We start from the raw sequence: 17,515 nt of genomic DNA, 5'->3' as shown, positions 1-17,515 counted from the left end.
TCAGGTTGCCTTCCTACTGTAGGAGTGCAATCATGGTTATTTGGTCACATAATACTCTCAAAACACTTTGACCCAAGTGGGGAAGAGCAGTCCCTGAGAAACAATTATTCTCTGAAAGCGCAGAGAACTTCCTCTAATGTGTGGAAGCTATTTCCCCAAACAAATAGCCCTGAGGCTACCATGAAGGGAAGAGGAAAATGTGTTCTTGAAAATCACACACAAATGCAACTGCTGGGTAGGTGGGACAGACTTCAGGGTGTCCATCCTTGCAGTCCATATAGACTTTCCTCCTGGGTTGAGTAGAACCTCTCCTTTGAAGTTTGATGAGTTTGACACTTTAATCTTCCTCTTTTGAACATCCCTGCTTGGGCCCTCCTAGCAGGTCACCTATTTTAATAGGTGTGTAGGTAGGGTGGGGAAGACTAGCAGAAGGAGAAGGAAAACTCAAATTCATTACTTTGCTACCATCAGAACAGAGGCTGAATAAAATCAGCCTTGAAAGTAAAATTCAAAATTAACTGGGAACTTTACTATGGGTTATTGCCATTATAATGGGATAAATCAGAGTTGGTTACACCTTAAATTTTTAACAACTGGAACAGACATCTCAGAGCTTTCTCCTGATAAAAGCTTTTCAGTTACACATTAGCTTTTCTATGGAATTTAAGTAATTATTCAATTTCGAGGACGATTTGGCATAAAGTGAATAGTCTAGAGAATTTTAATATCTGAAGAATAGGTGCTTTGTTTAAAATCACCGTGGTATAAGTCAGCACTCTCTGGCAGTTATTCTCAAGATAATTCACGTGACTTTTAAAAGCAGATGTTGGCTACCAGCAATAGTAGTCTAGCTTGTACAAACATATAAATTTCTGTGGCTCTATACAAAAGTTAACCATATTATAATAAGTATGTCCTTAAATGGAACATTTCAAACTTTTCCTAGCAATATATGATATAAAATACTAATACTAAATTGGGTATTGTCTTGGAGATTGACAATGACAGAATTTGGTCTATTTTGGTTTTATAGAGTGAGCTCATAGCTCCTGGGCAGCTCCTCCAGGGTATTTTAAACCAAAATGCCAATTTCAAATGGAAGGACTGAGCTAGACATTCCTACAGTTTTCATTCTTTAAAAATTTTCTATTTAAACAGAATGCTTTGGTGATCGTCTAGCTGAGAAAATTTATAAATACAAGCAACTGTACCTTCTGGGTTACACACTGAAACAGCTTGATTTCATCAGATCTTTGCTCTTTATTTAGAGAACAGACCTGCCTAGACCAAGGTTGTTCTCAGTCAGAATAGGTATCAGGCTGCCTTACGGGTTGCAATTTTGCAAATTATGGCCTCAGTTTTGAAAGCAGCACTTTTTAATAGTTAATGGTGCTGGGGCCTTCTTGTCAAAAGCTCTCTGGAGGATCATTTAAATTGAGCTCTCCACTAATTCTCAAGGAACTAGAAGAAACAAATGTGAAAAGCTCCAGAATGTAATGACCCAGGCCTGCCTTACAGAGAGCTTCCCAGGGTCCCTGCTCTTCAGCTATCCTTATTGTATGTTACATGTTCACAAAGCCTACAAGTGGAATCATGCCTCTGGGTTAAGGTACTGTCTCCAGGAGGCTCATGTAAACTTTAGCACCAATGGCCAAGAAATATTACCAAGAGAGGGATGAGGACAGGCACCTTATCATAAGAATGGGAAAGAGAAGTCCTGAACAGTGGTTTCTGAGGTTAGTCTGAAGACCACTGCCTGGCTGACTGTATTTGAATCACCTAGGGAGCTTGTTAAAATTAGATTTCTAATATTCACCCTTTGAGATTCTAGTGGGTCTTGGGTGGGCTTGTGTACTTGTATTTAAAAAAAAATCATCAGGTAATTCTGATGCTCTCCAGGGTTTAACATCAGGGGACTATAAAGTGGGGGTGTGCTTGGAAGATACTAGTGAAGTCTGGCTGAGGGTGGGGGACTGGGCACCTCTTAGGCAGCATGGAGGAATGCTGGGACGGGTATGGAAGGGGGAGGCTTTTCCACGGGGAGTGGGAGTGCGTATTGTTGAGGGCAGCCCTGACTCCATTTGTTCGGTGTCCTCTGCTTCCTAAGGTTGGCAGAGCCTCTAACAACATCAGCAATGCCTTACATCTCTGAATGCTTAGTGCTCAGTTGACATGCAACAGAGTTTCTTGAATGGGAAGATGAATGAATGAGGTTGTTCTTGTAAGAGGGCTTCAGAATAAATAATCTTTGTCCCTTTCACAGTTTCACACAGCAGCCAGTGACAGCTGTTGGTATAACTGCATGTCAGAGAACTAGGGACTTAAGAGTAGGCAGAGGCTGGCAAACTTTTTCTCTAAGAGGTCAGATAGTAAGTATCTTAGGCTTTGCAGGTCACATAGGTCTCTGTCACATGTTCTTTGTTTTCACAACCCTTTTAAAATGTAAAAAACCATTCTTAGCTGGTAGGTAGTACAAAAACAGGCTGCTGGATTTGGCCTATGGGCTATAGTTTGCTGATACCTGAATTGGAGTGTTCAAGGGTCAAGAGCAGCATCACTATGCTGCAACTACACATCAAAAATCCAGATTCCTAGAAGTCTACAATAAACAGCTGCTGGGAAGGAGCAAGGTAATGAATTTGAGGCCATCTTATTGTGTCAGGGATTGGCGTGAAACATTCTGGGGTCCTTAGAGAGTGATAGGTCTTAGAAGGAAACAGTGCTTTTCAGCTGCCAGTAATCTCAGAGGGCTGAGGAGCACTGTGACAGAGCTGCATCCAGCAGAGAGAAAAGTGCATGCTTCAGTGGCCAGGTCTGATCATCCAAAGACCTGAATCCTAGCATGACTTTGGAGAAACAGCTCACAACGTGTTTGCAGGTCTCTTCTGAAAGCAGTCTCCGTAGAGGTGTCAGAATCTTCAAGGTCCAGCTCAGGTACCAGAGCATCTGTTAGCAAGATAGTCTCTTGCCAGACACTCCAGCCTTACTTGAAGTTTTGGGGCCACATAGTTCCAGCCTGTGTAGAATTCTATGCCAGGAGAAATGGTCCAGGACAGCCTACACAGGTTTGCAGCAGTGCCTTAGTTGTGGTGAGTGGGGACTACTCTTCGTTGTGGTGTGCAGGCTTCTCATTGCGGGTGGCTTCTCTTGTTGTGGCATGAAGCACGGGCTTCAGTAGTTGCAGCTCGCGGGCTTCAGTAGTTGTGGTTCGCAGGCTCTAGAGCGCAGGCTCAGTAGCTGTGGCGCATGGGCTCAGCTGTTCCGTGGCATGTGGGATCTTCCCAGACCAGGGCTCGAACCCGTGTCCCCTGCACTGGCAGGCGGATTCTAAACCACTGTGCCACCAGGGAAGTCCCTGGGCACTAAGACTTGCTTGGATTCTTTATTACATTCATGTTCCTTCTGTATAAGTTACTCACACCACATGTGTGGAGGCTCTAGGTTCAAGGATAACAGTATTAAATACATTATTTAGACCTTGTCTAATTCTAGATAGGATTAGGAAGAGCTTCTGTGGATAGTGCTTTCTTTCCCTTAAGACCATGTAAAACTAGAACTTTCTCCCAGCAGACACAGCAGCCTGCTTGGGATGGTGCCAATCCTGTCTCTTGGCAGAATAGGAGTCTCCTGACAGCATTCATGGAGATGTGGAGATGTTAACTACCATTTAATATGGACACCTTCAGACACATGACCAATGCTTTATGTTGTAGTAATTCTTATTCTGAGGAAGAGACTAAAAAAAGGCTCTCGGGAGGATTTCTTTAGTATCCAGGAAAGACAGCTTCCTTATTCTTCTAACCATGTCTTCAGTGTCAACACTTCTGGTTTCTTTTGCTATGAAGTCAGTGATGTTCTCTGCTCTAACAGGATGACAGGAATGGGCATAGTGTGACATCACTATATACGATTATTCCCTTCTTGGATCAGGGATGTGATGATCTTCCAACCTGTCGTGGGACCAGATGTGATTATTCCTAAACCCTCCCTTAGAGATACTGCCAAAGCTTCATTTGACACTCAGACTGACCACAGTCCTATGAATCTACTTCTGGTAAATACTTTCATCACTCTGCTGAGAATAGCTTTTCTTTCAAAAGTCGTGTCTCTTTCAAAAGTCATGAGATGTGTCCAGCAGAGCTGAAAAGAGCATCTTTCTGCCTTTCTGATTCTTTGTAGCTTGGGATAAGCACTACTCATTTTCTTTTCAATGGGAGTAGCTGATCCGTCTCACAAAAATCCTTTCCTGTGTCTATTCACCTAGGGCTTTTAAAGGTTTTCTAAACATTCCAACAAGTCCTTAGTTTTCTCTGATCTTAATGAATACCCTAAGTAATACACAGTCTCTAGGCTGGGCTGGTAGCTTCTCCAATGTCTTGTCAGTTATCCCAAAAGGTGAGGCTGATGAAAGATTAATAATGTAAATGACACCCCACCCCAGTATTGCAGCATAACATTCCGTGAAACAAATGAAGATGGAAACAAAGCAGGCAAAAGCAGACAGGACACACAAAAGCAGGAACTTACACCCAACTATCTTCATCTCTGCACCAGAAACAAAGGGGCAAGAATGAGGGGACAGCACAGAGAAAAACAAGAACAATTAAGACAAACAGGAAAAGAGAAAAAAAACCATCACTTGCAGGTTGGTGATGAAGCATGCACGTTTTATCAGGGGTCAAAGCAAAGGACAGAGTGTATTTTTGAGCACAAGGGCAAGAGTCAGGGGGCCCCCTAGAGGGCTGCCATGCCAGCATAGCTGCCTTCTAAAGGGCAAGGTCAGGGCAACCCAGAGACGAGCTTGTGCCAGGTCTGACTCAGGGAAGGGCAAAGCATCCCTAAAGCAGAGTACTCTCTAGGGCATAGTTCTCAAAGGGGGTCCTAAACCAGCAGCATCGCCGTCATTTGAGAGCCTGTGAGGGATACAAATTCTCAGGTCCCACCCCAATCCTACTATCTCAGAAACTCTTGGGTTAGAGGCTTAGCAATCTGTGTTTTTCCAAGCACTGCAGGTGATTCTGATACATACTAAAGTTAGAGAACTACTGCTTTAGGAAAAACTTGGCCATCAGCTAGAACATACTAAATCAAAGGGCAGATTTCTTCTGACAAGAGAGAAGCTCATTTAACTAACATGAAACTTGGCCCATAACGTCCACAGTAAATGATAACCTTAAAAATTCAAGGTTTATAAAACAAGTTAAAATATTTATTTCCCACAGAGGCATGACAGAGCTCTGTATTCCTACTGACTCCAGGGAACAGACTCTCCAGGAAAGCTAACAGTTAGAGAACTACACAGAAGCTGGTGGCACATCTCTGCTGGCTTAGATGTGGTCTGGAGAAGGGTACAGACCATTCTTGAGCAAGTGGTTTTAAATCATTCCTTTCAGTTTACAGTCTTTTGGCAGACAGTTTTCTTTAAAGTTTTATTTTGGCTAATTCTGACAAATGAGACACAGAAAACAATGTTAACTTCAACATTCACCTCATTCACCTGAAACACCTGCCCTGCTCCAATATTTCCTCTCCAGTTTCTTGAAAAAAATCTAAGAGGGCTTCCCTGGTGGCACAGTGGTTGAGAGTCCGCCTGCCGATGTGGGGGACACGGGTTCGTGCCCCGGTCCAGGAGGATCCCACATGCCGCGGAGCGGCTGGGCCCGTGAGCCATGGCCACTGGGCCTGCGCGTCCGGAACCTGTGCTCCGCAACGGGAGAGGACAAAAGGGTGAGAGGCCCGCGAAAAAAAAAAAAAAAAAAAAAAAAAAAAATCTAAGAAAGGAGTAAAAGTGTGCTATAGAGTTATTAGCTTTCATATGCAACTAAAATGAGTTTGGAGGAAAGGAGGAAATACCCATAGAAATATGGTGACAAACCAACAAAAGTCTGTTAAGTGCTCAGTTTCAAAGTAAGGTTTAAATTCCCGCATCTGTTTATCCTTCTATAATCTTGGATGACGTTTCCTGGGTTGATGTGCCTTCTCTGTGACCTCCCAGAACACCAGCAATGGCAGACTTGCCTCCTACTCACCACCATGGGTCATGAGCACAGCTGGATGGCTGTGTAGTCAGGGCCTCAGCTGTGGCAAAGAGTAGGACATCTCCTGTTCACACCAGTCACATGGTGTATGTGTACACACTCATGGAAAGCAACAGGAGACCATCAGAAAGACCTTTTTTGAAATGGTATGTTAGATACTGGTGTGGTTGTAACTTGTCTAAATGCTGAAACTCAGAGCTGTAAGCTCTGTCAGTATGCTTTGACAAGGACCTATCTGGGCCATCTGACAAAAAGGACCTCTCCAGATTAGTATCTGGTGGTTTCTGCCATATGCTGGTAGTTTCAAAATAAGAATCACAGTATACGAATAATTCTAATTTCCCTAGTTACTCTAATTTCTCAGACTTAAGTGTTGAAATGCTCACAGTTACTAACATAATTTATTTCATTTCCCATATGACCATGTATCAAGAAGTCGCAACTTCTTGTAACTCGGTCACACCAGGACTGTGAGGTGTGGGATTGCTGCAGCCCAGGTGAAGAGTGGACCAGCTGCAGGTGGAGGGGTGACCTCACTTAGGGACTTCTTGCCACAGACATGGTTTCCCAAGACAGGCTGACCACAATTTAAGACACTGCTGCACACTTTTCCTGCTGCTCCAGCAGGACCTGCAGGGCTAGCCCTATCCCCTTGCCCAAGGATGGCAAACCTACTCTGATGATACCTTGGGGTGCATTAAGGTGGCTGTCAGTTGTTAGTGCACAGTCCTGAGAGTGGCCATCTATGCAAAAAATTCTTTCCTCAGGGGGAAGGAAAGGTAAAGGAGAGGACAGATGCATAAAGGACTGTTTCCTGCCTGTGAATCAATCCTTACTTTCAGCTCCAGCACTCAGTACTTCAAGGGCAGACAACACAGCGAAGAGCACACTCACAGCCCCAGTTTGGACATCCCAGGATTGTCAGCGTCTCTGCCTTATAGGGCACATCATACGATGATTCCTTAGCTGCCCAAAGGAGGGAAACTCCCCTTAAACTCAGCTTGCCTCACCAATGATACTGATACTGCTTATTTCCATGGTCATGTCTAACATTCTCAGAAATCCTTTATAAACCTGTGTGCCAATGACACAAAGAGATGCAGAGTGCTCCACAAAAAGATCTCTTTCCATAGATGAGGTCTGGATACTGCAACTCCTGAAATTAAAGTTTGCTTAAAAATTTTTGACTGAAGCTTGCTCCTTTCTAGTCTCTGCTCACTTTGTTTTGATTCTGTGACTGTGTGAAGGCTAAGAGGAAGGATATGTCCAAATCTTAGACAAACAAGTTCTTAAAAGAGAGAAAGAACTTTAAGTACATTTTTTAGAATATATGACTCTACATCATGAGCCCGGATACCTAATGAAAATAAGATCACCAGAACAATTTTGGTAACTACTAATTATTTCTTCAGTGACATGTTGCCAAGAAGTCAGGAACTATGCCCGGGCTCTTCTTTTCCTGATTACCAGGGTCATCGAGGGCTGAGGAACGTGTCGGGACAGGATGAAAGAAACATCCTGTGGAGGACATCACCTCTACAATAGTCAGATGGGGGCCTTTCATAAGCATGAAGTCTCCTAAGTATTTAAAGATAAACACAGAATTGATTAGGAATTGATTAAATGGCCTAGGACTCTCATACAAAAGACCCTCCTGTGTGCATGAGCAGGAGACAAAGGCTGTCACAGCAGCTTGCTCTGCATTCACAGTGTCTATGGACAGAGAACGAAGGCAACAGAAAACAAGTCTGGGCATAATGTGGGAAGTTGGAGGGCAGCTGGAATCCATCACACAGGCCTTCTCTATACTCAGGCCATACTCTCCTCTGGGTATGTGCTGGCAAATATTTCCAACAAGAGGATTTTACAGCACCATGAAGAACTCCAAATAGGTGATATTTAGAGTGGTCACAATCAGTTTAGTCTAGCCTGGCTTGGCTCCTTTAAACAAAGGCAAATAAACTTTTAGCAGAACATTAAAACTCAGGGAGGGTGGGAGGGAGGAGATATGGGGATATATGTATATGGATAGCTGATTCACTTTGTTACAAAGCAGAAACTAACACACCATTGTAAAGCAATTATACTCCAATAAAGATGTTAAAAAAATAAAATAAAATAAAATCACATCACTAAAAAAAAAAAAAAAATCACTGGAAAAGGTAGGGCTACTACTCCTCCCATAATTCATCCAGACAAACAGTCTGTCTCCTTTCCCTCTCCTTGTTCCCATCTTCTCTGGTTATCAGACCACCTGCCATCCATCGGAGCCATGCCTCTACCCTTCTTCCCTCACTCCCTACAGCCCCCTTGGTTCTGATGGCCTGTTTGGATCCACTTCTCTAGCTTGGCCTGCATCCCCCTGGCCAGGAAGCATGAACCTGAGATTGACCTGCTGGAACCACACTTGAGAGTCAATGCATTCCCACTTTCTGCCCTGGCTCTCCATCAGGAATTAGATGAAAGGAGTTAGACAATTTCTGAGAAATTGGCCAGATAGTACTATTCACAGTGCCTAACTTATACCATTTGTCTGACCCATTTTTCTGATACATTATGGTATTTTCATTATGATTCATTTTTCTGATACAAATATATCTGCTATTCCTACATGAACTGAACTGGGATTCATTGACACTATAGGCACTATTTTCCTTAAAGAGGATGTTCCTATGAGGGGATTCTCCTCTAGGAAATGTAATTGAAGAGAAGAGTATAAAAATCCATCCCCATGAGAAGTTCTATATTGATTCCTACCATCCGGTCTCCATAGGAGACAAAAAAGCTCATCTGCTGCACTGGTGAACATATGTGGGGGCTTCTGGAAAAGAACAGATGCCAACAAGAGTCAAAGGAGCAACTGGCTGCAGACTGCAGTCAGCAACCTGACTTCGGCTGTAGAGGCTTTTAATGGCTGCAGGGCTCCTCCACAGCATAGTTCACCACCTGCTCACAAGGGGAGCACTGGACTCAATCCTCCTAACCCTTCTCCCACTCCAGCCCCAAGAAGTTCTGCCTACCTGGCATGATGACGTCAGGAAATCCCAATTTTCTTGTAATTGCCAATCCCCTATTAAATATCATAGGATTTTCTCTCCTAATCTGTTCCATGTCTCCACGAAGAAGCTGCAGAGAAATGATAAGACCTGCAAAAACAAAAGCATTGTTTTTACTCAGTATCATACTTCTACCCTAGAAAACACAGAGTCACATTTTTTCAGGAAAAAATGTGCAAAATTCAGCATTTTTCTTGAGAAAAGTTTTGATGCAGAAAGTATACATTATTCTGAAGAAACATGCTAGAAAGCTAAAAGAATCTAAGTCAAGATAATCTCAAAAATCCAGAGAACTATTCTATTAAATACAAACTGAGGTCTGGGAGATTAAGTTGCCTTCCTCTTTGTTCCCCAGCATCCAGCCCAGGGCCGGACTGGGTCTTAGTGAATATTGAATGAGAGGGTTGATTCACATAAACTGTACGTTTAGGAACCCAGAGAAGTCTATAGAAACAATGGCAGACTAGAAACAAGTGTAACCAAAGAAGACCTTGTGTGAGGGTGTCCCACCATTTGGAAACGACTAGGTTAAGAGATGCTGTGTTTTATGCCAAAGTGCGGGATGCAATTTTCTGGTTCAACCTTGCAATGGCTTGTACAGAGGGCAGCAGAGCAGACATCACATTCTTCCTGCAGGGAACCAATGCACTGCAAGGAAAGGAAAGAATATTTTGTGGGGCTAACTGAGCCTTGCTTCAGACTCTAAGAATTTCAGATCCTCCAGATGATCCCAGGGGCTTTATTCAGAACTTGGGAGAATGTGCAATGTCCCCTAAAGTGATCTGGCTTTTGCTCATTACTTGTAGCTTAGGAGTTTTGCTCATTACTTTTGCTCATTACTTGTACCTTAGGAGTTTTGCACAAAACAAAAGTCTCCTGGAAATCACTCTCCTCCCCTGTCCTCAAGGATCCTCACTGCAGCCACTGGCTAGGAGTCTGTGAAGTCAAGCCTAGATGGAGTTTGGAGTGCCTCTGAGACACTGTGAATGAGATTAGCTGGTAGGAGGATGAGTTTAGGTGCTGATCTATGGGTCAGCAGGAAGCACCCTCGTCAATCTGGAAACTTGGGAGTTGAGCAGAAGATGAATATCTAGAAATGAGGGAAGATGTTATGATAATCAGGACAATCAAAAGAGTGGTGGTTAGAATGGAGACAGTAACAGTAACAAGTGGAGATGTAGAATAAGAACGGTCTGGGAAGGGAGAAGGGAGAGGAGATGGAGAAGTGGAGAAAGAGAAGTCAGGAGAGTCACAGATACTGTATCTAGCAGGTCAAAGTATTCTAGGAACTAGGAATATGTACTCTCACTGCTGGGTCAGTGGAGGAAATACAGTTCTACTGCCGCCCAGACAGAACCTCAAGATGATCTCATTGCTTCAGCTAAGTGCATCTCCCTCAAGAAACCCTGGGATTACACATATGAAGTCGCAGGTGTCATTAACACCAGGATCACAGTGCCCTGAAAAGCAGACATATGATATTCCAGTTGGCGTTCTGGTTAGATAATCAGTGTTTGAGATTCGGCCACTCTAAATTAATTTTTTTATAGCCTAATCACTTGATGGACCCAGTTACCATTAGTTTATGACCCTGAAAGGCTGAAGGCCTTTGATTTCTACAGACGACAGCAGGTTGGTGAGGTACTCACCCTCCCCCACAACCTCAGCTTATTTATCTGCAGTATCTTTTTTTTTTTTTTTTTTTTTGTGGTACGCGGGCCTCTCACTGCTGTGGCCTCTCCCATTGCAGAGCACAGGCTCTGGACGCGCAGGCTCTGGACGCGCAGGCTCAGCGGCCATGGCTCACGGGCCCAGCTGCTCCGCGGCACGTGGGATCTTCCCGGATCGGGGCACGAACCCGTGTCCCCTGCATCGGCAGGCGGACTCTCAACCACTGTGCCACCAGGGAAGCCCTATCTGCAGTATCTTTACACAGCTATCATTACATCTCATCCTCTGGGTGAACAAAAATCCACTGACTTAGGAGATGGCCTAGCCTGGAGCAGATAGCTAAGAATGAAACCGTTTCCAGAATCTGAGATAGTGGATGGAGGGCAAAGGAAAAAAAAAAAAATCAGTGAGTGCACTCTTACCATTCTGCATTGGCAAGGATTTATTCCAATACCCACTGACTGCCTTTCATCTCCTCATTTTTTGAGCTATCAAATTGGCCTATATATGCGAAGTGCAACCTGTGAGGATGTAGACTGAAGGTGCTGGGAGAATCACATCTAGCTTTCAAGCTACTCAAAAAGATCCTGAGTAGCTGCTCTCCTCTTCCAAACATGACATTTAAGAGGCCTTCAGTTTATGCAAGAGAGCAAGTGAAAAGGCACATGAAGAATGAAAGAAACCACCAATGGAGGCTATAAAAATTCCATCACTCAGATTAAGAGATACAAACTACTATGTGTAAAATATATAAGCAATAAACATATAGTGTGCAGTACAAGGAAATACAGCCATTATTTTGTAATAACTTTAAATGGAGTATCATCTATAAAAATGTTGAATTGCTATGAAAATAGCGATTCATAGTGTACATGAAACTAATATAAATTGTAAATCAACAATACTTCAAGTAAGAAATAAGAAAATAGAGGAAAACTCCATCCCCTTTTGTAGGGGCTGGAATCCCAGAACTTCTGGATCACTTTTCTAGTTCTGAAACCCTGAGTGATTGAGGCACATGCCAAATAATGGTAAGGCATGGTCCTTAGGACCGAAAAGCCTCTGTGAATAACTCAGAAAAACGACAACTCACCTACCCAGTACACAACCAGTCCTTTAGCAATTCTGGGTATTCTACCTACCAATCATCTGGCTCTCAAGCCAAAGAACTTGACAGTAAATACGTCTATACAAGTTCTCTGTTAATCTGATCCCTGACACAAGAAAACTGCCTTTTTAACCTCAAGTTAAACACTGTCCCCATAAAAAAGTTACTGGACACAACTGACACCTATTTGGAATACTGGAGGGCCAGCAATCTGGCCCTGGCCCCTCGCCATCCGCATCCCTTGTGGAAGAACTAGATGAGGATTAATAATGCAAATTAACCTTAGCCCAAGATTTGTAAATAAAGCTGTACTTAATAGCCATTTAAAAATACATAGAAAAGATGTTAAAAAATAAAATAAAATAAAAATACATAGAGGGCTTCCCTGGTGATGCAGTGGTTAAGAATCCGCCTGCCAATGCAAGGGACACAGGTTCGATTCCTGGTCCGGTAAGATCCCACATCCCATGTAGCAACTAAGCCTGTGCGCCACAACTACTGAGCCTGCACTCTAGAGCCCATGAACCACAACTAATGAAGCCCGCGTGCCACAACTACTGAAGCCCGCACGCCTAGAGCCCGTGTTCTGCAACAACAGAAGCCACCACAATGACAAGTCCATGCACCACAATGAAGAGTAGCCCCCGCTCACCACAACTAGAGAAAGCCCATGTGCAGCAACAAAGACCCAATGCAGCCAAAAATAAATAAATTTATAAAAATAAATAAATAAATAAAACACATAGAAAACCACGGCATCAACTGTTTTATTTGCTAAGAGTTGGGTTTGTGGCTACATATCTAAGAGGCCAATAACAAAAATGAAGAGCCACATATATTAAAGCTGCACCTAAGAGATTTACTGCTGGATGACACATTTACTCTCAGCACTCAAAACCAATATAGTAGGACTTCCCTGGCAGTCCAGTGGTTAAGACTCCACCTTCCAATGCAGGGGCTGCAGGTTCAATCCCTGGTTGGGGAGCTAAGATCCCACATGCCTCACAGACCAAAAACCAAAACATAAAACAGAAGCAATATTGTAACAAATTCAATAAAGACTTTAAAAATGGTCCACATCGAAAAAAATCTTAAAAAGAAAAAACCAATATAGCAACTCCTTCTGCATTTTTGTATGATTTGACTTGACAGGAAAGCACTAATGACTTCTGAAACAGACTGCCAAGGCAATGAACTGTTCATGATGTTTAACAAAGATGGGTGAGAGTTTACAGTAAAGTAAATTAACTTTTTATAAAGAAGTATCTTTAATTAAGGAGACTAACAAAGACCTGAAATATTCTTTGAGCAATTATGAAATTCTCTGACATGAAGACCAGCAGTGGAAAACCCATGCTCAGAAGCTTTGACAATAGAGTGGAAAGGCCAGTGGCCTGCAGTATGGAAACCTGGGCTCCCTGGTTAAGCCACTAAATCATTTCACTGTGCTTCAGTTTCTTCATTTATTTAATGAGGGAGTTGAAACACGTGATTTCCCAGATCTCAACCAGCTTCCAAGTTAAGCCTTGCCAAGAAGCAGTCAGACACACACTTCAAAGAAAAGCAGCCTATTTCTCCTCCTGGATTTCCCACAACAGCATGAAGACCTCCTCTCACTACGGCCATCCTGAGGCTCTCTGAAGTCTATGCTGCCCCAGCACAGAGGATGGGGTGCTTTTCTAACACTGTTTAAGTGGCCAGTGTCTGTGAGTTCTGGACAAAAATCACGGACACTGATGATGGCATGGTTTCTTGCTCACTCTGGGAGGTGAGACAAAATTCAGCATTTTAACCTGGTGAAGTGATGGTGGAAACTGCACTTTGGTTGTTTCTTTTTTTTTAAAAAAAAAACCCTTTTTAAATTAATTAATTTATTTTAAAAAGTTATTTATTTTATTTATATAATTTTGGCTGCATTGGGTCTTTGTTGCTGTGCATGAGCTTCCTCTAGTTGTGGCAAGCGGGGGCTACTCTTCGTTGCAGTACATGGGCGCTAGGCGTGCGGGCCTCAGTAGTTGTGGCACTCGGGATAAGCAGTTGTGGTTTGCAGGCTCTAGAGCACAGGCTCAGTAGTTGTGGCGCATGGGCTTAGTTGCTCTGCGACAGGTGGGATCTTCCTGGACCAGGAATGGAACCTGTGTCCCCTGCATTGGCAGGCGGGTTCTTAACCACTGTTCACCAGGAAAGCCCCTCTCCATGTTTTAATCACATCATATCCCAAGAACTTGTAGCCAAGGGTAGCTTTTTATAAATAAAATAAGGAAATAAAGCAAAGAACACTATAAATATTGGTGTGAACAGTTTTCCAAATTGTAGTAACTTCTCTGTATTTTAAAAACAAGATTTGTCTCTTGCTTTAGCCTAGTTTTAGGTGAGGAATATGAACTCCCTTCCCCTTCCAGCACACTGCGTGTAGCTCCTTGGCATCCAGGCACATATAAGGGGAAACAGGCACTTAAAAACAGTGGAAAAGGCCCTGAGGAACCCCACGCTACAGAGTTTTAGAGAAGTCTCAAACTTTGAAGCCTCTGATTTGGAGCTGCTCTGAGGACCCTCCTAGTTCAATATATGTTGACCCTGATAAAGAAAAAAAAAGTTCTTTTCAACAACTTTGGGAACTGCCATGCCCTGAAGTGGCTTTACACTGTCATTTAAGGGCAACTTTTTATTTACAACAGGTCTATGGAAGTTAAAACAAAGAAGGCTACGTAAAAGAGATTATGAAACAATTTAGCGGTATTGGGTTGGCCAAAAAGTTCCTTCAGTTTTTAAGTAAAAATAAAAGACACACTTTTCTTTCCTTTAAAAAAAAAAAATTATTATTATTTATTTATTTATTTGGCTGCACCGGGTCTTAGTTGTGGCACACGGGATCTTCGTTGAGGCATGCGGGACTTTTTAGTTGCAGCATGCAGGATCTTTTAGTTGCAGCACGTGGATCTTTAGTTGCAGCATGTGGGTGGGGGGGTCTTCCAGTTTTGGCATGCGGGATCTTCAGTTGCGTCATGCGAACTCCCAGTTGCACCATGTGGGATCCAGTTCCCCGACCAGGGCTCGAACCCTCCTCCCTGCACCCCCCCCCCCCAATTAAGAGCACAGAGACCTAGCCACTGGACCACCAGGGAAGTCCCAAACATGCATTTTTTCACTTTTACCAAGACCTTTATTGAATATATTCACAGTTTTGTTCCACTACCTTCTGCCATTTTTCATGCAATTTCATAATTCTAACTTCCCAAAATTTTTTATCTTTTTGAGCAAAGAACTGTTCCAGGTGCCTTTTACAGTCTTCCAGGGAATTGAAATTTTTTTCCATTAAGAGAATTTTGTAAAGACTGAAATAAATGGGAATCTGAAGGTGCAATGTCTGGTGAATATAGCAGATAAATCAGAACTTCCCAGCCAAGCTGTAACAGTTTTTGCCTGGTCATCAAAGAAACACGCGGTCTTGCGTTATCTTGATGGAAGATTATGCGTTTTCTGTTGACTAATTCCGGACGCTTTTCATCGAGTGCTGCTTTCAGTTGGTCTAACTGGGAGCAGTACTTGTTGAAATTAATTGTTTGGTTTTCCAGAAGCAGCTCATAATAGACGACTCCCTTCCAATCCCACCATGTATACAACATCACCTTCTTTGGATGAAGACCGGCCTTTGGTGTGGTTGGTGGTGGTTCATTTCGCTTGCCCCACGATCTCTTCCATTCCACATTATTGTACAGTATCCACTTTTCATCACCCGTCACAGTTTGTTTTAAAAACAGAATGTTTTTGTTACGTTTAAGTAGAGAATTGCATGCGGAAATATGGTCAAGAAGGTTTTTTTCGCTTAACTTATGTGGAACCCAAACATCAAAGAGATTAACATAACCAAGCCGGTGCAAATGATTTTCAATGCTTTATTTGGATATTTTGAGTATGTTGGCTATCTCCCACATGGTATAACGTTGACTATTCTCAATTAATGTCTTGATTTGATCGCTATCAACTTCACATGGTCTACCTGACCATGGAGCATCATCCAGCTAGAAATCTCCAGCATGAAAATACACAAATCACCTTTGACACGTTCGATCAGTCACAGCACCTTCTCCATACACTGCACAAATCTTTTTTTGCATTTCAGTTACATTTTTACCTTTCTAGAAATAATAAAGCATAATATGCCGAAAATGTTGCTTTTTTTCTTCCATCTTCGATATTAAAATGGCTACACAAAAATCACCAATTTTGATAAGTTTTTTTAAAATGCATGCTGATATGACAGCTGTCACAATATAATCTAACAAAACTTTTCGAATGAAGTTGAAGACAACTAAGCGCTACTAGAGCCACCTTACGGAAAACCAAACGAACTTTTTGGCCAACTCAATAAAAACTATCTGGAGAAACACAGTTCTATGTAAATTTGATAGCTATCTTCAAGGGTATATAAAAGCTCATAGGCTTTTACTTTTATTTATATATTCTATATATTTCATCGAGGTGTAGTTGATGTACAATATTATATAAGTTTCAGCTGTACAACAGTGATTCACAACTTTTAAAGGTTATGTTCCATTTATATATATTATAAAATATTGGCTATATTCTCTGTGTTGTTATATCCTTGCAGCTTATTTATTTTATACATAGTAGTTTGTACCTCTTAATCTTCTACCCCTCCCCATGTCCCTCCCCTCACTGGAAACCAACAGTTTGTTCTCTATATCTGCAAGTCTGTTTCTTTCTCGTTATATTCACTAGTTTGTTTTACGTTTTAGATTCCACATATAAGTGATATCATACAGTATTTGTCTTTCTCTAACTTATGTCACTTAGCATAATACCCTCCAACTCCATCTATGTTTTTGCAAATGGCAAAATTTCATTCTTTTTTAAGGCTGAGTAGTATTCCATTGTACATATATATACACTACATCTTCTTTATCCGTTCATCTTTTGATGGACACTTAGGTTGCTTCCATATCTTGGCAACTGTAAATAACGCTTCTATGAACACTGGGGTGTATACATCTATACATCTTTTTGAATTAGTGGTTTTTTTTTTCGGATATATACCCAGGAGTGGAATTGTTGGGTCACATGGTAGTTCTATTTTCAGTTTTTTGAGAATCCTCCATACTGTTTTTCACAGTCGCTACACCAATTTACATTCCCACCAACGGTATGTGAGGGTTCCCTTTTCTCCACAGCCTCACCAACATTTGTTATTTGCGTCCTTTTTCATGATAGCCATTCTGACAGGTTTGAGGTGATATATCATTGTGGTTTTAATTTGCATTTCTCTGATGATTAATGATGTTGAACATCTTTTCATGTGCCTGCTGGCCATCTGTACGTCTTCTTTGGAAAAACGTCTATTCAGATCTTATAGGCTTTTAAATAGTGCTTCTAATTTAATCAAGCAATATTCAGTTTAGAATTAATGTTAATATGTACAACTGTACATGATATAACATGTACAGTTGTACTATGTGCTGTGAAGCACAACAGGTTTCTAAATAAAAGAGTTTGCACAGAGACCATTCAGAGATAAAGGAGGTTGGCCACTGGACAAATTTTTCTTAATCAGTAATCAAATTAATCTTAATCAAGATTTAGATAGAAATTAAAGAGTTTTTTTTTTTTTTTTTTTTTTTTTT

General features: G+C 42.0%; 1 protein-coding gene across 1 annotated transcript in view; it reads right to left on the bottom strand.

Moving 5' to 3' along the window:
• Positions 1–17,515, bottom strand: part of DOCK3 (dedicator of cytokinesis 3) — a 409,735-nt gene that overhangs the window by 90,094 nt on the left and 302,126 nt on the right. Inside the window, exon 14 of the mRNA XM_027120931.1 lies at positions 9,059–9,184. Within this exon, the coding sequence (XP_026976732.1) occupies positions 9,059–9,184 (126 nt within the window). The remainder of the gene's footprint in view (positions 1–9,058; positions 9,185–17,515) is intronic.

Source organism: Aethalodelphis obliquidens, unplaced genomic scaffold (assembly GCF_003676395.1).
Source record: "Aethalodelphis obliquidens isolate GAN/ISIS:26980383/991018 unplaced genomic scaffold, ASM367639v1 scaffold22, whole genome shotgun sequence".
Lineage (NCBI taxonomy): Eukaryota > Metazoa > Chordata > Mammalia > Artiodactyla > Delphinidae > Aethalodelphis > Aethalodelphis obliquidens.
Note: the sequence above shows the minus strand (reverse complement) of the source record. Positions and strands in the feature narration are given on the sequence as shown.